The sequence below is a fragment of the Paramormyrops kingsleyae genome, chromosome 1, assembly GCF_048594095.1.
Source record: "Paramormyrops kingsleyae isolate MSU_618 chromosome 1, PKINGS_0.4, whole genome shotgun sequence".
NCBI classification, from domain to species: Eukaryota; Metazoa; Chordata; class Actinopteri; order Osteoglossiformes; family Mormyridae; genus Paramormyrops; species Paramormyrops kingsleyae.
In genome coordinates, this window is record NC_132797.1 from 12,706,769 (window position 1) to 12,731,034 (window position 24,266).

Genomic DNA, 24,266 nt, shown 5'->3' on the forward strand with positions numbered 1-24,266 from the left:
CTGGCGGGTAAGGTTGAGTATGGGACATTCCGAACAGGGGGCCGCGCGCTCCTTCTTCGGTTCAGTCTCTGTCCAGAGATGACCTTTAGATGACTATTTTCATGTATTTAAAAAAACTGTGATTTATCTACAACTACGTGTATAATACGCCCCCCGCACAAAAAAAACTGTGTGACCCAGTTCGCTATATAAAAACAGGGATGCACAGCGCAAGCCTTTAATTTCCGTTGGTAATTTAATGTCGGTGTTTTCACTTTAAGAGCGACTTTTAAAAGTTCTCCACATCATTTTAATTGCTTAATTATCCAAATATGTTGCATGCATTGCAGTGGAAAAACTGCTTTGTTTAAAGAGAAAAAGAAGATGCTTTATTTATATAGCACCTTTCATACATGAAATGCAACTCAAAGTACTTTACAATAAAGTGAAATGTGATTTTAAAAAGCTTTTTAAAACAATGAAGTGATTCTGCTTCTCTGCTATGGGTATAACGTATTCCAAAGTTTCAATGTTGAAAACAGGACCCTTAGTCAACATTGATTCAATGGCTCATTTTCAACATAGAAATTGTTGTTGTTGTAAAAATGTTGATTTAAAGTTGAAGTTGTAACTTCAACCACAAAACAAACTTTCTGACCATAATTCAATGTTGAATCAATAACGATTGCTATCTGGGAAAGTACCTGGAAAACGGAGATGTAAATAATCATAACAACCATAAGTTCCCGCCTCCTCTGCACGAGCTGACCGATAAATCTAATACACCAAGAGAGGCAAGACTTAAGGCAGAACAGCCAATCATCAGCCGGTGTCATGTTTGAGAGGGAGGGGAGAGGAGAGCTGAAGCGAGCGTAGACACAGAGCGGCCAGAGAAACGGAGGAGCGAATGCGAAGGCATTTGTTCAAAACTGCGGGAAAACTGTAGAAAAAGTGTGGGTGATGAACCCTCTCACCGGGAAAAGTGTGGGTGTTAAAACACCCACATCCCCCACGGGTGCGACGCCCCTGCATTTTATAAAATGTTGAATAAATAGAATTAGTTGTTTATTGGTGATTTCATGTTGGTCGAAGTTTCAGCTTTTTAACAACTGTATACGTTATTTTTTATACAAATCAATTCAAGTGAAACTAAAATGCAGTTTTCGACTGAAGCAGCTTATCATTCCTTTGCTTTGTTACTCGGACAAATACAAAACGAATGATTAAACATTATATGCGTCTCTTTTTGTATGTTTTCTAAATAAGACGGCGTGCCCATACCCAAGTGTAATAGCGATTAAAGCAATCTATTCTTTTAGTATTTATGTTAAAGCAAGACTTTTATTTTATTACTGTTGTGGGATTAATCTTTGGAAACACTTAAATTTAATAAGCACAAAAACATATGATATAAACACCACCGTATTGTGGGTTTTACGGCTTTTTTGGAGATCACCAATTCCGCTGCTGTGAGATCTTTACTGACTGTCTCGTTGTTTTGATGGGTTAGCGGTATACTAATGCTACTGCCTATTAACAAAAAACAAAGGTATGATACGCTGAAGTATATTGCAGCTGGTGTTTAAAAGGAGCTTGCCGGTTCTATTGATGACAGGACCTTCCTGAAACAATCTCGGACCATGTAATAGGAAGGCAATTCACTTATAGCTCAGTAGCGGAATCAGTATTTTTCCGCACCGCGAATGTAACATTTTCCTTGGGTTTCACGTGTTTGCTGTTTGTGGGCCTATACGCCTTCTTGGGCCACTTCTGATTGGTGAACATGACTGGCACGCGAGAAGCACGGCACTTGTGATTGGTGAGAATGACTGTCACACAGGGAGCACGGCATGAATTTGTAAAAGTATTCTCACAGCAGTTTTAAACCCTGGGTCCGACGTGCTGTATAATGTATATCCTAAATCGTGATTTTTGAGACTTGCTAATTGCGTTGTTTAAAATCGCGATTTCGATTTGAAATCGCTAAATCGTGCAGCCCTAGTACCCGGTGTGGTTGGAAAGCACCCTTTAGAGAGGATGCAAAATTATGGAACACTTGAGACCCTCTGGGGAAAAGTAGGAGCGCTTCTTTTGATACAGCTGATGTAATACAATGCAGAAGAACCATTGTAATTTAGAAATGAGATCGCATAAAGGTATGAATTGAGATTGTTTTTTTGCTATTAATTGTGCAGCCCTAGGTGTGGGACAACACCCTCAGCACAAACGGGACAGTGCACTCAAGGCAGGCCACTGAGTAAGGTTAGAGGTTAAACTGTTGGGCACGAGGAGATTTGATTCAATTACATTTACTGATGGGAGTGATTTAATGTACTGGAAATCTTTCATTTCTATCACAATTCAATTCTATTCTGTTCAATTTACTGCCTAATTGATTATTTTGATAACTTAAATTCAAACACTTTAACTTCACTGAAAAAAATCAGGTAAAATTTTTAACATTTAAGTTTCCCTTTCAAAAAAAATCAAGCAACTACACACTATAGCAGCAGGGGACCCCCACTCCACATAGTTTGGAGAAATTTCTTGGAATGTATCATCTGCAGGTTACCACCCACCTTCACTTTGGGCTAAACTAAAGCAGAAGAACCACAGTGACGAACCAAAGAACCACTACTTGAAATGACCATCTGAAGGAGAGATAAAGGCTGAGGTTGACCAGGGCAGCTGTTACATGGCCGACCTGACTTGTTGGACGTATGGTGTACTATGATGGCACCATGCGAAGAGTCACTGACCTCTTCTGTACAGCCATCTACTCTGCTGCAGGGCTGGACTGGTAATCTGGCATACCGGGCAAATGCCCGGTGGGCCGACGCACTTGGGGGCTGGTCGATATAATATGATTTTTTTTTTAATTGGCCAACGACCGGCCCATACAGCAGGGACAGCGGCCCATTGGTTCATTTTCCATATTGACACTGGGCTGGCCTAATCATCTCTTAACAGGCTCCACCCCTCCCCCTCTGTTTCTTGTGACAGACGCAGCCTGACTATATAGTATATGCATATCTACAGGGACCGCAAGGATGGTGTACTTGTTGGTTGTGTCCGACCGATTGTGGTGGGCCGGTCTGAGCAAAAATGCCAGGGCCCTTTTTTTGTCCCAGTCCAGCCCTGCTCTGCTGTTAATGTTTGCTGCAACAGATGGCATGCATGCTTTATTAGCAGGGTCAGGCCATTTATCTAACACTACTAGAGCATTGCAGGGGATAAAAGCAGGGGTGCGACAGTAAACAAAATTCACAGTTCGGTACAAACCACAGATTTAGGTTCACGGTTCGATACAATTTTGGTACAGCAGGGACAACAGAATTTGTTTTGAAATTATTTATTTATTATTAAACAGGAACAATTGTAAATCAAAGGCAGTGTGTCTGTCATGTCTGAATAACAAACTAAATCCAAGGTTGGGTAAGTTACTTTAAAAAATGTAATACTGTACAGTTACTAGTTAATGTAATCAGTAATGTATGGGTCTAAGTAATCTAAATATCACAAAAAAAAGTAATGTAATTACTTGTAGTTATTTTTGGATTATATTAATGCCAACTAAAGACAAGAGTAAAGAGTAAAGATCACTTTCTTATTAGGCAACAGAACATGTTCAAATAAAAATATACCGTATTTTTCGGACCATAAGACGCACCTTTTCCTCCCCCAAAAGAGGGGAGAAAAAGTCACTGCGTCTTATGGTCCGAATATTGCTCTGCTCACATGCTTTAACCCACTGGGGTCGAATGCATAGTTGGCGACGCAGCGTACTTCTCGCGTCTATTTCAGTTTATCTCTCGCTGAAATCTTAATGTAGAATCATGAAAAAACGCTGCCTAAATCCGTAATCTGTCTTCTTTTCAAAACGTCCATTGTCGGAAGTATTACAGTTTTTAAAATTAGGTTAAATCGGCAAAAAATTACCCCCTTACTTTGTTTTACCTGCATCGGGGCCGTGTAGTACCGCTGTCACCCGAAGATCGCTATTCACATTCTAAATAGCCGCATTAGCGCGTATTCAAATTGCATTCGCATGGTAATTTGGTGAACAACGCAACGGTGAAACACGATCCAAATACATCCCCATCAGCGCCATAAAAGGGGGGAGGGATGTGGCCAGGTGTCAATGGATCATTCATACACATGAAAGTTTTTTGTTACTGAAGTGTCTCCTTGTTTCTTTGTACTTTTATTGTTTTTTACTGACTTTATTTGTTAATAACAGTGATAATGGTTCTTAATGCTGCTGTTGACTACTGTTCACTGTACATGGTTGACGTAAAATATTGTAGGACACTATTTGGTTCAGAATCTTTTTTTTCTTCATTTCCCTCCCCTACAACTAGGTGCGTCTTATGGTCCGGTGCGTCTTATGGTCCGAAAAATACGGTACATACATGATTATAGAACATTATCAGGTTAACATCGTGGCATTTTTCCCCCTCTAGACACAGTAAAGAACTAGTAAGACTAATCATACATATTTATTTTTTGTATCCAGATAACATAGCAAAGTTACTTGTATTCCGTTACTCCCCAAGTCTGACTACGTCACATCTAAATATACAGATATGTAATCAAATATGGCTGCATATCTGTAGAGATAAACACCCCTAAAGCCCTAAGGAATTTTAGCCTGATCTGAATTTACTGGTGAAAGTGTCTTTAGAAGCCACGGGGAGACTAACTTGCAGAGGCTGTTTCTGCCTTGCTCTGGTCGTACACACACTTGGATGATGACGTCTCAAATAAGTTAGCATATTGGATGTATTTCCAGCAACATATACAAGTCTGGTATAAGAGCTGACAGACTCTCAGTCTCATCAACAACTATCTCTCCTGTGTTGCTGTAATTTATTAGGAAATCAAAAACGTTCCCTAAACCACTGATGACGATCACTACAGTAAAAATCCCGTTATAGTGGACTCGCTTATAACGGAATATCGTCTATAACGGACGAGGTCCGCTGGTCCCAGTCGCGAGCCTTCAAGAACATGCAGAAAAAAACAAAGGAAATAGCGGACTCGCATATAACGGAATTTCGCTTATAACGGACAAACAATTTGGTCCCCAGAGCCGCTTTTAGCAGTAGTTTTGTTCGGCTATAACGGACATGCAGCTTCGCCGATAAGGCGCCTGGTGTACCGGTGATATCCAGCGCAGATACGTACTCGGGATTATTAATAGTCAAACATCTGATCAGGTAAAATTGGATTACTACATGTACAATATAATAATCTACACCACAAGTGTGTCTGCTGGGGTGTGGCATGAGTAAATTGTGTCCTGTAGTTGTGTTCTGGGCATACATACTGTTTTGCCATGTCCCTTAAAGTCCGTTATAACGGGATTTTACTGTAACATTAGCCATACCCAGCTTACAGCTACGATTAGCATAATGTTTTCCATGTTGAACATCTGCTTGTAAAGCTAGGTTTCACCCGTATCAATAAATGTATGTGTGTGATTGCACATACTGGGCTGAAAACGGTAAACCGAAAGGTACACAACGAATATTCGAGGGGGAATTCGCACACTTGAAACTCTTGTTCTTAGCCTTGCTGGCTCATCTCTTTCTAGCTCTTCACCTCAAATCACCATTGTTATTGTGTATAGATCACCTGGGCCATACAGTAATTTTCTTAAGGAGTTTGCTGATTTTTTAACAAACCTGGTGGTCAGTACTGACAAAGCTGTTATTGTGGGTGATTTTAACATTCATATAGAGAAAGATTGTGATCCTTTAAAAATAGCGTTTACAGCTATTCTTGACTCTCTATGTGTATGTCAGAATGTAGTCGGGCCTACTCATGCCTGTAACCATACCCTTGATTTGATTATTAGTCATGGCATCCTGGTGGAACATGTATCTATTATACCTCAGAGTCTTCTGCTCTCAGATCATTACTTGTTAACGTTTGAAATCCAATATAGCCTCCCGTTGACCACAGCTCCAAAGTACAGAATCAGACGTTCCATTGCCTCACTAACTACAACAACATTTATGAAACAACTTCCACGGTCCTTCAGCCTTACATCTGAAGCATCGTGTATAAATGAACTTGAACAGGCGACTGCAAACATGGAAAAATCCCTTTGTAGCACACTAGATCTTGTAGTTCCACTTAAGAAGATAAAGCATAGAGATAAGAAACCTGCCCCCTGGTACTCTGATCATACACGGGAACTGAAACAGGCATCACACAAGCTAGAGCGCAAATGGCGCTCAACTAAACTAGAAGTTTTCAAATCTGCATGGAAAGAGAGCCTGTCTAAATACAGACAAGCAGTAGTGACTTCTAGGTCTGTGTATCTCTCCAGATTAATAGACAGGAACAAAACCAATCCAAAATTCCTATTTGAATCTGTGGCTAGGTTAACACAAAATTCTTCATTAAACTCGCAAGCTCTTAAGAGTAATGACTTTATTACATTTTTAATGGTAAAATAACTAAGATTAGACAGACCATCCAGTGCACATCCTTAGCTACCTACAGCTGCCAGCCTCCTGCTAGTCTTATGCCTATCAATAATAAGACCTTTGAATCTTTCATTCCTATAAAACACTCAGAACTCTTGAGTTTAATTTCCTCCTGTAAATCCTCTACTAGCCTCGTAGACCCAATTCCTACAAGATTCTTCAAGGAAATTGCACCGCAGACTAGCAATACCCTGTTAAATGTGTTAAACTCATCTCTTAACCTTGGATATGTTCCAAAACCTTTTAAAATGGCTGCTATTAGACCTGTCCTAAAGAAACCAAATCTTGAACCTAGTGTTTTAGGAAACTATAGACCTATCTCAAATCTTCCTTTCATTTGAAAGATCATGGAAAAGGTTGTAGTTCGTCAGTTGTCTTCTTTCCTACAAAAAAAATATACTAATGAATTATATCAGTCTGGCTTTAGACCAAAACATAGCACAGAAACTGCTCTAGTCAAAGTAATGAATGATTTACTTATGGCTTCTGACCGTGGCTGTATATGAAGGATGGGCTCCCCCTTTGAGTCTGGTCCCTCCCAAGGTTTCTTCCTTCTCGGGAGTTTTTCCTTGCCACTGTCGCCTATAGCTTACTCACTGGGGGCTTTGGGTGGGGATACTGTAAAGCGCTTTGAGACGATGTAATGTTGTGATAATGCGCTATACAAAAATAATTTTTGTTGTTGTTGTTGTTGATGAATACACCTGCCGGCCCAGTGGAGATAAGACTATTCTGCTGAGGTTTCAGCTAGCAACCACCCAATCACTGTAGTTGGTTTTGGTTTTGTTCCTTGTGCCCCTGCTTGTGTCTTTACCTGTTTAATTCCCTAGTGTTGGTTTATGTTTCCTTGGTTAGTTCTTAGTTTCCCTGTTTTTAGTTCCTTTGAGTTATTAGTTTCACCTGTGCCCTGTTTCCCTGGTCTTTGTTAATTAGTCTCACCTGTCCTGTGTTAGTCTCGTTACCCCTTTAGTATTTTAGTTCCTGCTTCTGTTTAATTCACGAGTGGTTCATTGTTCTGTTTCATGGATGTTAGATGGTTTAGATATTTTCAGTGTTCAACGTGTATTTGGTTTTTGTTATTTAGTTTTTGTTAATCCCTTTTTAGTTTTTGACCCCTCGTGGTCCTTTTGGTTTTGTTGCGTTTCTAGTGTTTTCTGTTTTATTTAATAAGCCCTGTTTGATTTTCTTTGAGCCGCAAGTGGGTCGTTTACCTTTTTTTTTTGTGCACCATGCCTCGCTCTCGTGCCCGAGCCGCCCGCATCCATGACAAAACCAACTTTTGATTAATTTACTCTATACTCGTTACTGTTCTCGAATAACAGGTTCCTCCCTGAATGAGACAGTAAATAAGATTCCAGACAGAAAAAAGTAAACAGCACATATCCAGCACTTACCAAGTCCGTAGTTACCGGCGTTTTCCTTTAAGTAAAAGTAGGTTGTGAATAAGCCGACTATCAGCAAGGAGGTAAATATGAGGTACTTAACAATGCGACGCATATTCTTGTGATGGAATAAGTGCAGCATTTTGGCGACTGCCGACAGACTTATGAGATGCATGTGTCGCAAGTTGGGCTGAGCAGCAGCAGAGACGTCCGAGCTCATGGCGAGCTGAGCTGTTCGTCGAGTGTTCCGCGCTAAAAAGAGGCCACACCCCCGATGAGGTGTCCGACAAGATACTGACGGACAGGTAAGATGCACCGCGCTGAGAATAAAGCGAAAGGACCTGCAGCAGTTATTTACTGTATATTGGATAACATTCCAAACATTACAGAAACCAGACTAGCGAGATGTGTGACGCATTTTTGATTTTCATGTAGAAGGTGCAAAACAAAAGTTATTTGTTATATTTTTATTACGATAAATATGGTTGATCCGTTGACATTTTGCTTAAAAAAAACGTTTATTCCAGCTCTCATGCAAATTATATTAGTGGGAAAAGACCAAAAGAAGATATTCTTTAGTGTCACAGAATCCCAAATCTATTGTCTTTTAGGTAGTCATTTTGCTTTGACACATGTTGTGGATGCCAGCCCACGACTTCATATGAAATTTATTTTAGACTGTTATTTAGGCCAGTGTGCAACCAGTCAGCGCAATATTTTAAATCGGCGCAATGCTGTAATAGATGGAAGGTCATCGCGGCAGCAGCGAATAAGGAGGCTTGTTAGCAGAGGAGAATGACATTTTTATTACAGTCCTGAACAGGACTAACACAGGAACTGTACATGTAACAAATACACACAAGGGGCTATTTATGATGGCCGGCGAGGCAAGATGATATGCAAATCCCGCCGGCGGTACAATATCCCTAGTCAAAAATTCCTTTAGGATTTTCACCTTTTCCAATAGAATCCTTTAGGATTCCAATAAATTTATCCAAATCCTATTGGACAATCTATCGACTTTATAGAAAAACTGTTTGGTTCTATAAGAATATTCACAGTCCCATTGGAAATGTATATATTTCTTATGGGACCACCCCTGACCCTGAATAGGATAAGCAGTTTCAGAAAATGAATGGATTGATCTTACAATATACTAGCTGCTTTCTATATGAATTACCAGTCTTAATGTTAATTCGTACTGAGAATAAATTGTTTCTAATGATGCATTCAAATTAAATATATGTAATTTCAGTTCTGTACATTTTGTATAATTCTTCAAATTCACTCATTTGTGGACATCACAATCATACTTAAGGTTCTGTTGAGTGATCGAACAACAATATGTTTGCTATAAAAATTCAATACATTTTTCACAAATGCAGAAAATGCCTATTTTATAATAAATATTATTTTAATACTTTTATACCAGATCCAAAAGACATAGCATTTAATAAACATTACTTAATTCAATCATTACATTTTGAAAGATATTTATCAATGAGCTGCTAAATTAAATGTTCTTATTTATAAGTTCTGTCAACTGGATACATGTCACGCCTCGGTGGGCGGGACCACGTGACCAAGCCTCCTGACGATCATCTATTTAACCGGCACTCTGACTAACCACTGTTGCGAAGTATCGTTGCCCTCATGCGCCCTACTAAGCATTCTTCCTCTTTTTTGTCTTCTGTGCCACGTCGTCTGCCCTGCCTACCCTGCCCGACCTGCCTGCCCGCCTCGTCTTCCTGATCCCTGCCCTGCTTCATCTGTGTTCCCTGGTGTGCCCGTCTTGATCTCTCCGGCTCACGACCCTCTACCTGCCTTCTCAACCATCGCTTGTTGCCTGCCCCTTTGGACTTGTCTGTTGTTCGGTGTCCCAATAAACCTCTGGGTCTCCTGCATCTGGGTCCAGCCTGCTCTGTTCTTCCCGGACGTGACAACAACAACTTACCTGGCTACCTCAGTATGAAATAGTTGAATTTGAAACAGTGGATTATTTGCTTTGTTTTTGGTGATGTTAACAATTGATTTAATCACCCCAATGCAGCCATTTCTTAGCTCAACAGTGTAACTTATGCATGTGCCCTTTTCCATAATTTTCAGTTGCGAAAACCTTCCCTCTAATAATTGCTCTCTCATAGACTTCAGCCATGGCAAGCTCATATTCAACAGATAAATCAAACAATGGCAATAGAATGTTTTTCTCAGTTCAAGTATTTCAAGTTTGTTCAAGTATTTTCTGGCGGGGACAACCCAGGAAAACAATATCATCAATATGTTTTGCTTTTGTGTCAAGAGGGTAGCCACTTACCCAGTCATTACCTACACTGTAAAAAAAAAAAAATGTAATATACACAGAGAACACGGGCTTGTTAGGTAGGAGGAAACACATGTCAAGCACTACTATATGGTTGATAGCGCGATTGTTAACCAAGGGATTAATAGCTCTAAAACAAAATGAGACAGCCATGTCCTATGGAGTGTGTTTTCATCAGTGGACTCTGGGGGATAATGCACACCCCTTGGATTTTCATCATTTTAAATGTGACGAAACACGTAATCAAACAATTCAACTGCGGTACATTTAATTTTGTCCCACAGTTCACTGCCTAAATCACACTTTACAACTTATTTATGGATTAATTTGTGTTATGTGTTATGAGACAACCCTGTCGGGGATCGAACACCCACTCAACTAATAATCCGTTCAAGGATTATATCAGGCTCCCAACGAGCACCAAACATAATTATATGTAAGAAACACAAAGTTGTCAGACAACGAACTGTAAGACGCATAATCGGTGGGAAATTTATGTAAGCTAATTACACACGAGGATCAGACCGGGTACACACAAGATACAAGTAAACACATGCGCAACAATAAGGAATTACCTATTAACAATAACAGCAACAACACAACAATGGCTATTTACAACTGCACGCGGGGCATGCTGGGACATGAGCCCCGCAGGTGCTACAGTGTATACAACAGAACAGTACAGAGCTAAAATATCATGAAAAGTAAAAAACATAATTTAGCATTAACCTGGTTTAGCAAGCTGGATGTTAATTTGTTCGACCGGGCATCAAGCTGCTGCCAGATTTTGAAATCCCGCGTTCTGCACGTGCAGAAAAGTGTCCGCGAGGGACGTGGATAAAACTGTTACAGCTGCTCTGCAGTACTCAGTTTTCACATGGTTTTCAGAACGAACATGGAAAAACAATGCACGATATAATTTATTGTCATATCAGCGCAAATGCACATAAAATACGTACGCATTTGCATAATTAATCATGTTTGTTTCGAAATAATCTGTATTCACATTTATTATGTTGATAATAACAATGTTGATATTTGTAAATAAAACTATATTTCCTGCACCTGTCATAGTCGTCCACTTAACGTCAAAAAAATTACGTTCAAATGTTGAATGTCATATTGACGTACAAGTTGGGTCATGGATGGACGTTCAAATTGTGGACCTAGTTTGGACGTTGTATAGATGTCCAGAATTGGTCATGGACTGACGGACCTACAGTAATATAGACATAATCTGCACCTCTATCCGACGTCCAATGTTTAGTGGGGAACTACAGTAACTACCCGCGTACCGACGAAACTTCCCTTTCCCGAAAGAAAAGTGAAACAAAAGACAAACGCTATCCTAACCCTCACTAACCACAAAACAGGGACAAAAAACGCCGTATACGCAGAAAAACAAATGGCAGTCACTCCCTACAACCTTTACACCCATACACACACTATATATAGGCCTCTCTCTATATATATTTATATATATAGTTATCGATATGGTTATCGATTATATATATATATATATTTAAATATATATATATATATATATATATATATATATATATATAATCGATAACCATATCGATAACTATATATATAATCGATAACCAGACAATAGTCAAAACACGGGTAAACAAATACAAGCCGAGTAACCAAAACCAAATCGGAAACCAAAAGCGCGAAAGTCGAAAGCCAAAACGGGTCTTAACAGTAATTCCCAAAATACAATAAGCAAAAGGCGAAGCGAAGACAAATCACGAGCAAAAGCTGGGAGATGGGGTGTTGAGTAGAGATGGCAATTTCGGCACCCAGGATTATGGAAGCCCGTTTCCGCCAGGTAGTAAAAAAAATATAAGCCACGGAATCTTGCATATTTTGCGACTTAGTAAGACACAATTCCGACTTTATATCTCGCAATTGCTACTTTATATCTCGCAATTGCGACTTAGTAAGTCAGAATTCTGACTTTATAATACTGTTCCGTAGTTAACAGGTAAATATGCAGGAAGTAAGCAGCAACAAAGGAGTAGCGCTTCATTAACACCTAAATTGGTACTATTAACTATTAAGGAGTTATGCTTAATTACTCAATAGGTAATAGTGAACTAACTATTATAGTAGTTTTCTATTACTTCATCAGGAACTATTGAGTATTGCTGGTCTCATTGGGAATTATGTACTAGCTATGGATTATTTCTAATAACTACTAGTTCATTACTCATCAAATGAACAGTGCTTTTTTTTGGACTAACAGGAACTTACAGGCTACTGTTCTCAATGGTTTTTGCCATTTTTTTCCCTTTTGGAATAACAGTCTTGTTTCTTCCTATACTTGTTTGTATGACATACAACTTATTCTACAAAATATTACTGCCTAAAATATGTATACAGTACCTACATTTTAATTATTTACTTCACTTCAGTCCGTGTGCCAGTGTTCTTCAAACTGTGCTTTGAAGTCCAACTGAAGGGATGGTCAAACAGAGACTCGTGTTTTGCTACATGATGTGCTCCACCAGATATTGTTGATCTTTTCTAAACATTAAGAAATTAATGTATGCATTTTAAATAAGGAATGAAGTCTTACTAATGACCTAAATAAAACTAATTGTAACTCATTAGTAATGAATGTGGTGTTACTGACTTCTTCCATAGCAGTTACTAAAGAACAAGAACAGTATTATAGTGAAACACACTGTCACTCAATAGTAATTAATGTGGCGTTACTGACTTCTTCCATAGTAGTTACTAAAGAACAAGAACAGTATTATAAAGTGAAACACACTGTAACTCATTAGTAATTAATGTGGCGTTAGAGTAAGCTATTTCTTTCACAAACATTTACTGAGTTCTTTTTAAGCGGTTAATAAGAACAATGAATGTTAACATAGCTTATTTGTTTCACTTAAACATTCATGTAACACTTCATGATACAACAGCATAAGTTCATTTTAAACATTTAATTTAAAGCACGTTATATTAACATCACAACTTAATTTTTAAAATCAAATTACTTTACATTGATTACACATCCAACCCATTAAAACTATTTACACAGGGTATAGCTTTCTGCATGTAACAAACGTCCAAGTGGTCCAACCTTGTGCTTTTGGTCCAGCCATCAGGTCCACTCAATCGGTCTTTGTCCGCTGACGTCATACTCGCTTTAGCCGCAGTGTAATGTGGGTCAAATCGCCATTTTGGTTGTATAAAACGCAAGAGCGAGCGTTTACGTCCGGTTTTATCTTTGGTAAGATGGGACGCTCGTGCAGTGTGAAAGGCTGCGAATATCAACTTTAGAAGACAAAAAATGCATATTCAGTAACATTACTTAAACAAAAAACATCTTAGTTGCCTTTATGAAAATGCCGAGAGCAAACACGCATGAAGGGATATATCGCGTTGAAAGTGATCTTCCGTCTCACTGCTGCGACCCAGGCCACGCGACGCCTCTTCGTTACCTCCATTATCTGCTGTTCATATCCTCTTTTCCAAGTGGGAAACCGAAAAAATCTCATGTTCTGGTCCAGCTTTCTGCTATTTGTACCATGTGATTTAGTATGACAGCCTTTCACACTGCACGAGTGAGTATCCCATCTTACATGCGTGTTTGGCTGAAATAATTCCCATAAAACGGAGAAAACATCACGTCTCACGCTCCGTTTACTTCACCCGGCGAAAGTCTTTGACTGACACGGCACAAATTTCCTCTGTATCGTAACTACCCTTATTTCCCTGTGACCCTCCGCTTGTAAATTGGTAAAAATGTTTCGCATGTTGTAAATTTGTTTTGGGACTGGTAAAAGTACTTTGCATATTGTACATTTGCGTTTATTTTTGCAATATTGTTTTATGATATGATGATTTGTTTTATATGTATTATGCAATGTTAATTTGATTTGCCCTATATTCGGCCACCGTAGTATTATGCACACTTTTGATAGTTTGAGCTTCGTGACATTCGACACTTGCCGCAATAGGTATTGCCGTATTTTGTATAGCTGCAGTTCCGGTTTTTGCCAGCAGGCTGTGCACAGCTAGTGTTTCGAAACTTTTCGAACCGTTTCGAAACACTGTTTGTCTCGAATGTTTCGAAATTGTTTTGATGATTCGAAATTGCCATCTCTAGTGTTCAAGCGTCTTTTATAATCCGGGGCTGGAGAGGCGGGAAACGGGAACGAGGCGATGACAACCAGTCCATCCAGTTTTGACACGGCTTTTGTGGTGAGATGGAAAATGCGGAACCGGAATCAGCAGTTTGACGGAATGGGATCTAAAGGAGAGAAGGGATGGACACACACATGGACGAAACATTTGAAGCACAAAAATAATCGGTGTGCATCGTTGTCTGTGTACTGGACATCACGATTCTGTAATTAAAAACGCCCCATCTTCTGTTAAATGGTATTATTGTTGGCAGTGGTGGCTTGATGGTTAGGGAAGCGCACTTGTAATCGAAAGAAAGGCACCACTGAGGTACCCTGAGCAAGGTACCGCCCCCGAGCACTGCTCCCCGGGCGCTGAATTAGCTGCCCCCTGCTATGTCATGAAAGTCACATATGGGTTAAATGCAGAGGACACATTTCGTTGTTGCGCACTGTGTGCTGTGCTGTGGTGTGTTAACAATGACCACTGATCACCTAATTCTAAAGCCGTAAAATTGAATATCGAATATGAGGCTAACTTAACTGCGGTCAGTGACAAGTTATATTCGACTTCTACCAAAGCAAATAGCCAATAGTAGTCAGTATTTAAAAAAACCAATCAAAGGAGCAGAGATATTAGCCACTGTTCCCGCCTCCAGTGTCAAAATTCATCTTGGCGAGCGAGCGAGTGCTGTGCAGACGTGAGATAGGGTCCAGCGAATGCGAGCGCGTAGAGAGGATGGGTTTTTAGCTTGCGAGCGCACATGCGCACGTGGTTCGGCTTTTGGCACTAATTTAAGGCCGAGCTATGGAGTCAGAATAGTGCCATATATACTTGTATGTGAACTTTCTAATTTTCACCCGTAAAATGAAATTTGCTCGCACTGAACACAATTTTCATTCGCAAAATACTGAATAGAAATACACATCACGTGATCTGTACTTGTACACTGTGTTACGCTCCAGTCTAGGGTTGGAGCCTAACAAAATGAAAGGGAATGAGGGATTGGGAATAACAACACAATAAGAGCTAGGAAAAGGGAACATGGGACACAAAGGGAGTCTTTTTTTATAGTTTTTCACAGACACTGTACAAACACTAGGTGTAACGAATGTCAGGAGTGACAAAGGCCAAAGAAACAAACAAAACCACATCTACTGAATATAACCCCAAGCTAAGCTAATCCTAAGTGAAAACAAAAGGGTGAAATGAAACAACAATGCCTAATCTCCCTAACCCAAACAAACAACAACCCCCACGTTTACGAGGAAACAAACAGGACAGACACTCCCTACACACACCTAGTGGAACACGAAACACGCAGTCAAAGCAAAGGTATCTAGAGGGGAGATCAGAGAGGCGAAGTCCAAGTACAAGCGAAAGTTCAAAACCAAGCAGACAGTCAAAACCAGGGCGAAGGTACAATAAGGGATGAGGCAAAAATCGGAAGTCAAGAACAAAACAGTCACACACAAGCAGTCATACAAAAAGCAAAGCGAACGAAGAGCGAGCTAGCAGGCGAGAAACAAGTAGCAGGCAGCCGAAGTGGCGAAGCTGCGGCCTCTTCAGCCGACGAACCGGAAACTGCTCCAAAGGCAAGGGAGGCGGGGCCAGGTCCAGAGGGAGGAGTCGAGGGAGTGGTTGACCAATGGGCGAGTGGGCAGGACGTCCGGAGAACCTGTAGGGCGTAGGCATCCTCCTGAATTTATGGCACGTAACACTTACGGCACGTATGCTGAACTTACGGCACGTAACCCAAACTTACAGCACGTAACAACTGCCCGGCCAAAAAAAGGTCACCATTTGAATTTATATAAGCAAATACTTAAAAGCCAATGACTAGATCATTATTACTAGAGATGGCAATTTCGAATCATCAAAACAATTTCGAAACATTCGAGCCAAACAATGTTTCGAAACGGTTCGAAAAGTTTCGAAACACTAGCTGTGCACAACCTGCTGGCAAAAGCCGGAACTGCAGCTATACCAAATACGGCAATACCTATTGCGGCAAGTTTAGAATGTCACGAAGCTCGAATTGTCAAAAGTGTGCATAATACTACGGTGTCCGAATATAGGGCAAATCAAATTAACATTGCATAATACAAATTATCATATCATAAAACAATATTGCAAAAATAAAAACAAATGTACAATATGCAAAGCACTTTTGCCAGTCCCAAAACCAATTTACAAAAGTGAAAACAAATTTACAACACGCGAAACATTTTTACCAATTTACAAGCGGAGGATCACAGGGAAAGCGTAGGTACGATACAGAGGAAGTTTGTGCCGTGTCAGTCAAACAGTTTCGCCGGGTGAAGTAAACGGAGCGTGAGACATGATGTTTTCTCCGTTTTATGGGAATTATTTCAGCCAACTGCATGGCTCGCTTTTGTGTTTCCTGTAGGAAACTTCACCGCGGTGGTTAACCGAGCCTCATATTCTATATTAAATTTTCTGGCTTTAGTAACTTTTAACGGAAGTAAGGTGGGGCATTTGTAATGACAGAATTGTAATGTCCAGTACACAGACAACGATGCACACCGATTTTTTTGCGCTTCAAACCATTTCGTGATTTGTGAAAAATCTTGTTGATAGCTAATAGCTAGCTATAATAGGTCCTTTCAGCTGTAATGACATGGTGGTTTAGCATTTTGGGCTAAAAGCGATTGTGGCACACCCCTTTCCCTTATGAAAATTCACTATGGTTTTTATGCAGTAACCATAGTTTTACTATTGCAGTCAATCAAAACCTAAATTGGGTCTTATATCATTTATAGAGATTTTTTGTTCCCATGGTTGTGTATTGTCAAAGCATAATTTCTATATTTACATACCATCCGAGTATTGAGTGTGCATAGTAATTAATTAGCTACTGAGGTTAGAATACTCATCCTATCTAGGTTTGTGTATGTTGAGCAGGTTTTTGGAATGGTTTAGTTTTAATTAATTTGTATAGAATAGAACAGTGCAAAAACGCAGTTTCAGACAACAGTCTTTGTCTATGTTAGCAATGTTAATATATGTATATGTAATCTATTTGTCTATGCGTACTCTAGCTTTTTGATTTATGTTTCTAACTGATTCTAAGCAAAACCTTGATATTACACCTACTATAACTATATATATGACCCTCACTATATTTATGCGTAAATCACACTATAACTGCTAACCTGCTTCACTAATATAATTTGATTTCAAATAATAATGATCGACCAACTACTCGCTCAAACCAACAAGCCCCGATTTTTTCCGGGGTTTTTTTAATAGCTTTTTTCTCTTGCCGTGAACAATGACACGGCGGTCACGTGACTGGTGTTCCGAAACATTTCGTAAACTCTGTATTGAAACCAGAAGTTTCGGACGTGTTCGGAACGGATCGATCCTGGGTGCCGCAATTGCCATCTCTAATTATTACTGTCACAATCCGCTCCGTTCGATCCCGATGTGTGCCACACCCACCTCGTTACCTCGTGTGATTCCCTGATTGTTCTCACCTGTGATTCATTACCCTTAGCCTGTCTCCTGTATTTAGTCCGTGTCTAAGTCAGTAGTCCCCAGTTCCGTCATTGTATTGTTGCTATGTGTAGTCGCCTTCAGTTCTGTGTGCTCAATAAACCCCATTTGCCCGTCTCACCGGCTGGACTCTCCTGCTTCACTGCTCGCCCGCCGGCTACCGTGACAATTACAGCCCTGCAACGTTATGCAGCAGTAAAGTAAAGTCAGCTGAGTACCTGAATCTACTGAATGGCCAGGTTACACCTCCATCCATCATAAATGGATTTTGTCTTTCCTGTTGGCATGGGCATATTCCAGGACAATAATGCCAAGATTCAATGGGTTCAAATGGTCAAAGAGTGGTTCAGGGAGTATGAGGAATCATTTTCACGCGTGACTTGGTCATCACAGAGTTGTGACCTTAACCTCATTGAAGGTCTCTGGGATGTGATGAAGGAGGCTTTATGGAGTGGTTCAACTCACTTGTCAATACAGGATCTCAGTGAAAAATGAATGCAAATCTGGATGAAAATAAAGGATGAGATGTTGCATAAGCTTATGTGGAAACAATGCCATGACAAATATGCATCATAATCAAAGCTAAAGGTGGTCCAACAAAAAATTCAAATGGCGACCTTTTTTTGGCCAGGCAGTGTATATGAAGATTTGTGAATGAACGTGAAAAACATTTTGCAAATACACGTCAATATTTTTTGTAAATGCGAAACCAAACATCTTCATAAAAATATTTTTTACAAAGATAGAATGGTTTTCAAGTACAAAACCTGTATTGCAAATCCAAGTCCTCTTGCAAATACAAACCTGCGAGTGCAAATTCACACTTGCGCGCATAAATAAGTTTGTTTCCCCAGTCCGGTCATTGGGTGCGTTCGACTTGCTTACAGCGCTGGCTTAAAGCAACGCATTCTGATCCTGACGCAATGCATTACGGTTAGATGCATTGCGACCTCTCACCCGGCTGCACAAACTGGAACTGCCTCCGTGACGACACACCTTTGCCCTTATTGGCTGAAGAGTTTAGTTACACGCATGACGTTTGTATCCCAGGCAGTTCCGATGCGTAATCTGCTATTTCTCCCTTTGTATACTATGATTGAAATAAAGATTTAAAAACAAACAAAAAAAAATTCTCCCCAATATCACGTAAAGTAGTGAGAACTGGTTTTCAGTTAATTTACCTGGTAAAATAGAGTGCAAATAAATGACATAAATGCTCTAATAGTACACCTCGTAAGTTAGTGGTTTATTTATTGTCAGTTACTGTAATGTTGCGCTGCTTTATTTGGTTAATCGTCCAGTCTGTGAAGAAGGCATTCAAGTAAAAATTGCATTGTAGTCCGTACATGACAATAAAAACTTTGAATCCGGTCCATTGTTTATTTTTATCATTACTCTGTATTCGTTAATTTGTTCGTGAATAGCAAACTTTTAGGTTGTAACATTTGTACAACTACTACGTAACTGTTTGGTGAGCAATGGCTAGCAAAATTATATAAAGTACAGTACATACAGTATACAGTATTTTCAATAAAATAGCATTATCACCAACAATCGCTACTACTACAGCAAATGCGAGTCTGACACTGAAGCGTTACCTTTTGTTTCCGAGTCGCGCTGTGTGACTCATTTCCTGGTGCGTACAATTGATATCGGTCAGCGTTCACGGTTCGATTAATGATATTCAGATCGAGTTCTATGTCAATCTGGTTTGTTCGACTTTCAAGAAATTAGCGTTCTAGTGAGTTCGAGAACCGAGGTACCACTGTGTGTGTTTGTGTGTGTGTGTGTATATATAGCCTAGGCCCTATATATATATATATATATATATATATATATATATATATATATATATATATATATATATATATACTAGGGCTGTCAAAATTAACGCGTTAACGCGGATTAATCCATCATCATGATTAATCTGATTAAAATTTTTAACGCAATTAACCCATCTGCAGCACAGAATGATTCAAAATCCCTGAAATGTCTCTGTTAACCCATTTCGGGCAGTTTTAGTGTGTTCCATTTGCGCTCGGAACTCGTATTCCGAGTCGGATTCCGGAGTTTTGAAGCCGGAAGTGACGACATGCGCTCCAGTTTCTCAGAGATCCGCGAAATATCTCGGAGCAGCACAGAGGATCCCAAGTTCAGAATCCTAGATGGCTGCGCCCTTTATCAACAGAAGGGAAAGTTTTAGTTTTATACTGTTTAAGCACTACTTCTCATTTGTGGCTCATTAAATCGGTCGCACACGCTATACCGTCCAACTTATCTGTGGATGTGTTGCTACGGAGTTTTATATGTAAAGCACCGCGCGTAATGTGTTATCAACTGATATTGCTAACAATGGCAATTAACCGGGCTAGAATTGGATTTCATGATTAGTTGGATTATTTGTCGGATTTACGGTAGTTCGTATTAATTGTAAGCGAACGAAGATAAAGACCATTTAAACTGAGGTACCTTAAATCCGACAAGTTGTCCGGCTAAGCAAAAAATCTTGCTTTTTGATGTGGGTACATGGTATTGCACTTCTGTGGCAGATGGAATGCATCCGACTCATGTTCAAGATGTTCAATAAACATGTTAAGTGCATATATATTCCCTTTTTTCTTGAGCGTGTTTGCTCATGCAAAATTAAATGTGATTAATATAGATTAAAAATGAATGATATCTAATCGTGATTAATCAAAATTAATCCACAGCAACCCTGTGATTAATCTGATTAAAAATTTTAATCGTTTGACAGCACTAATATATATATATATATATATATATATATAAAGAAATGAACAAATAAATGAATGAATAAAGGAAAGAAATGTATCTTAATATTTTTGAGACAAACTAAAAAAAGCACTCCTAGCTTCGCATGGCGCAGCAGTGAAAATATATGTGCGTGGTACAATTAGATGATTGTGAAACGCAGAGAGAGAAGACACAGCTATTCTTATAGTTAACTTACTTCAACAGTATTGCTTGACAGTGGCACTTAAAATATTCATACTTTCATATTCATGTGTTTGAACAACAACTTTACTCTCCTCTCGAAACTTTGCGTATAATTCAGAGTGATGGTCTTTCAAATGCTTCGCTAAATTTGTCGTGCTGCTCATTTTGGTTGCGACAACTTTAATGCACTTCTTGCAAATGGGCTTGTCCACATCTTTTGGTTTTCCTTGTTCATCTGGTTCATATGCAAACTATTTCCAGACAGTGCTCCTGCTTTTTCCATTCTCTATCAAGCTTGGTGCTGCAGAACTAAAGCTGTAGTTGCTTTCGCCCAATGTCATGTTTAAAGTGTGTTCAATTAATGGCCTACCTCATAGTGAACCATCCAGACATTGAAGGAATAAATATATTTGATACTGAACTGAAAATATGTCAGTTCGCGGATGATACAGTAATATTTTTGAAGGATAAATTAATACTTGAGAAAGCATTGACTGTAATTTCAGTTTTTTCTAAAACTTCAGGCCTGTATCTGAATCTAAAGAAATGTGAACCTTTACCACTTTATGATTGTTTGGAAAATAGCATAAGGACGATTCCAGTGAAAAATGAAGTAAAATATTTAGGCATTTATTTAAATAAAGATATCAAAACTAGAGAGTCAAAAAACCTAAAAGACAAAATTGATGGTATGTCCAAAACATTAAATCATTGGTTAATGAGAAATATCACAATTTTTGGACGCAATTTATTATCCAAATCAGAGGGTGTCTCAAAGATGGTCTATCCAGCCTATTCATTATACATTACCCTGAAAAGTATTAAAAAGATTAACTCCATAATCTATCAGTTCATTTGCCGCAATAAAACACATTACATTAAAAAATCACAACTCGTCAAAGATTACACCAAAGGAGGTATAAGGACAATTGATTTTCAATCAATGGTTGGAGCATTTAAAATAAACTGGATAAAAGCCTTCCTCTTAAAACCCGACTCCATATGGTTCCATATCCCTAAAAATATCTTTAAAAGGGTGGGAGGGTTGGATTTTCTCCTGAAATGTGATTTTGATATATTGAAGTTGCCTGTCAAACTGTCAGAATATCATAAGCAAGTCTTATCTTATTGGAAGATGGTTTTTGCCCATAACTTCACGCCTCATGGTTCCACCTTGTGGAATAACAGGACCATTACAATTACTGTAATAGGAAATCATTATTCATTAGAGTGGTATGAAAAAAACATTATCTTCATAACAGATTTACTTGATAAGAAGGGGCAGTTTCTCAAAATAGGTGTTTTCAATGCCAAATTTAACATTCAGTGTTCCCTTAGAGAATATAACAAAGTTTGTAATGCGATACCTTTACCTCTGTTTAGTTTGATACAAGGTTATTTATATTACTCTAAGGGACAAATAAGTTTACCTTCTTTACAGCTAAATCAGATTCCTTTAACTAATAAAAAGTGTAATAATAAAATCATAAACAAAATATTAAAAAATATATTATTTTACGATGTTAATAGTAACACAAAACGAACAAATATACACATTTTTTGAAATGGCCTATCCCCCCCAAAGTTAAAGAAATATACCCAGCAGCAGAAATGCTTAAAAAAGGTTTGGGTTTGAGGTGGAGACATGTGGATTTTGTTTACGAAATGAAGAAAGTATTGATCATTTGTTTTTTTCCTGTTCAGTAACAACTAACTTCTGGCAGGATCTGCTAAACTGGATGAGTGTAGGAATAGATGGGATGACCCCACTGACCCTAACACAGGTTTTATACAATAATGATATTCTGTCTAAGGAACTTGCCATGCTTTACAATGTGGTAATAATTATGGGCAAATACCACATCCATAAGTGTAAATGGCAAAACAAAAGCAGAGATCGAATTTATCGACGGCAAAAGCCGCCGTGCCTTAGCAATTTGCCGTGCTGCCCTGAATATTTACAAGTTCTTGCCGGCAGAACCTTGCAGTGCCCTCTTCCTCAGTTGCCTTTGTGCCCTATTGTGTATGTTTAGATCATAATAAAGTCAATAAACTTATGAAATCAAGAACAAGTTCTTCCGTTATTTACTTCTCTGTCGCCATGTCCATGATATCTGGGTTGATAAGCGCATCCCATAATTTTACGTTAGCCACGCCTCCATGGTTAAATTATTCAGAGCGGCTATTCTGTCATTACTTGACGTTGTAATAATTTATAATAGACTGTAATAATTCATAGAAGATTGAAATAATTGATACCAGATGTGCCTTGAATTTTAGTGAAAACGGAGAAGGAGTTAGAGCATAAACTGTACTGTCCTACAGCTGCTGTCACGGGACAGTTCGTAGTGGCTCGCGGAAGTGTTGCGGGACAGTTTGTAGTGGCTCGCGGCACTGGGCGGGACAGTTCCTAGTGGCTCGCGGCACTGGGCGGGACAGTTAGCAAGTGGCTCGCGACAGTGTTTGAGTGTCTCGGGACAGTGTTTGAGTGGCTCGGGACAGTTGGCGAGTGTTAGTTGACTTGAACATGGTCACTCATGCATTATTTTGAAGTTCTGTTAGTCATGTTAGTGTTCAATGTCTCAGTAAAAAAAATGTTAAAGTTTTTATCACTGACAATAGCTGGTTCTGTTTTTTTTCATAAAACATTTCGTCATTACTGAGTAGGTGAATGAAGGCAACAGCATCTTTATTTCAATAGCTAGTCTAACACTATTTCACAGGGTGCTAATGCATTTATTGCCCTTGAAAATGTCAGAATGCTAAATATTTCATGCGTCCGGCTATATACCTTTTTGCCTCAGTGCCCTGGCCAGTAATTCTTGGTGCCCTCCGAACCTACGGGAAAATGCCTTATAGTGCCCTCCTATATTTGAGGGGATAAAAGGCAAACATTGCTGTGCCCCCCGAACAAAGTAATTCTATCGCTGCGTTGAGATGGTAGAGAGAGGAGAACTACCCAATCCAAAAGTGTAGTCATATGAAGAGATGAAGAATCGTTGTTCTGATCCTCTCTTTCCAGTGAAAGTGGGGGTATTTCAGAGCGTTGCAAGAGAAATTACCACCTTCCTCACTGTGTATCAAACAGACAAACCCATGCTGCCATTCCTCTCCCAGGACATGCACAAACTAATTAAAGGTATGTATTTATCTGTATTCTGGTGAAACATACGCATTGATTAGCATATTACTGAGTAGCATATGTTCTGGAATAGTGATACATAAGTTCCCTCTAGTGGTACACTGGAATGCAGTTCATAATAAATAATATTCATATTAGAATTAAATTGCTTACATTACATGTACATTACTTGAATACTGCCTATGCTACTTTATTTTAAATAGGTTGTAATGATTAAATATTTGTTGAGGTGTTATTCGTGAAAAGTTTGAGAATCACTAATGAGGGATAAAGACTAAAATGTAAATGTACTTATGATATCCAAGCTATGAAGGTGTATAGCTGCA

At 39.1% G+C, this 24,266-nt stretch overlaps 1 protein-coding gene and 1 long non-coding RNA gene across 3 annotated transcripts in view; one reads left to right on the top strand and one right to left on the bottom strand.

Moving 5' to 3' along the window:
* Positions 1 to 8,078, bottom strand: part of LOC111845649 (beta-1,4-N-acetylgalactosaminyltransferase 3-like) — a 63,058-nt gene extending 54,980 nt beyond the window's left edge. For both annotated transcript variants that reach the window (XM_072709828.1, XM_072709829.1), the window contains exon 1: positions 7,871 to 8,078. In XM_072709828.1, coding sequence (XP_072565929.1) covers positions 7,871 to 8,078 — 208 coding nt within the window. The remainder of the gene's footprint in view (positions 1 to 7,870) is intronic.
* On the top strand, positions 3,723 to 9,760 carry LOC111846537 (uncharacterized). Its single transcript, XR_002838902.2, has 2 exons — positions 3,723 to 7,941; positions 8,019 to 9,760. It is a non-coding gene; the product is annotated as an uncharacterized lncRNA (long non-coding RNA).
* Positions 9,761 to 24,266: the final 14,506 nt, after the last annotated feature.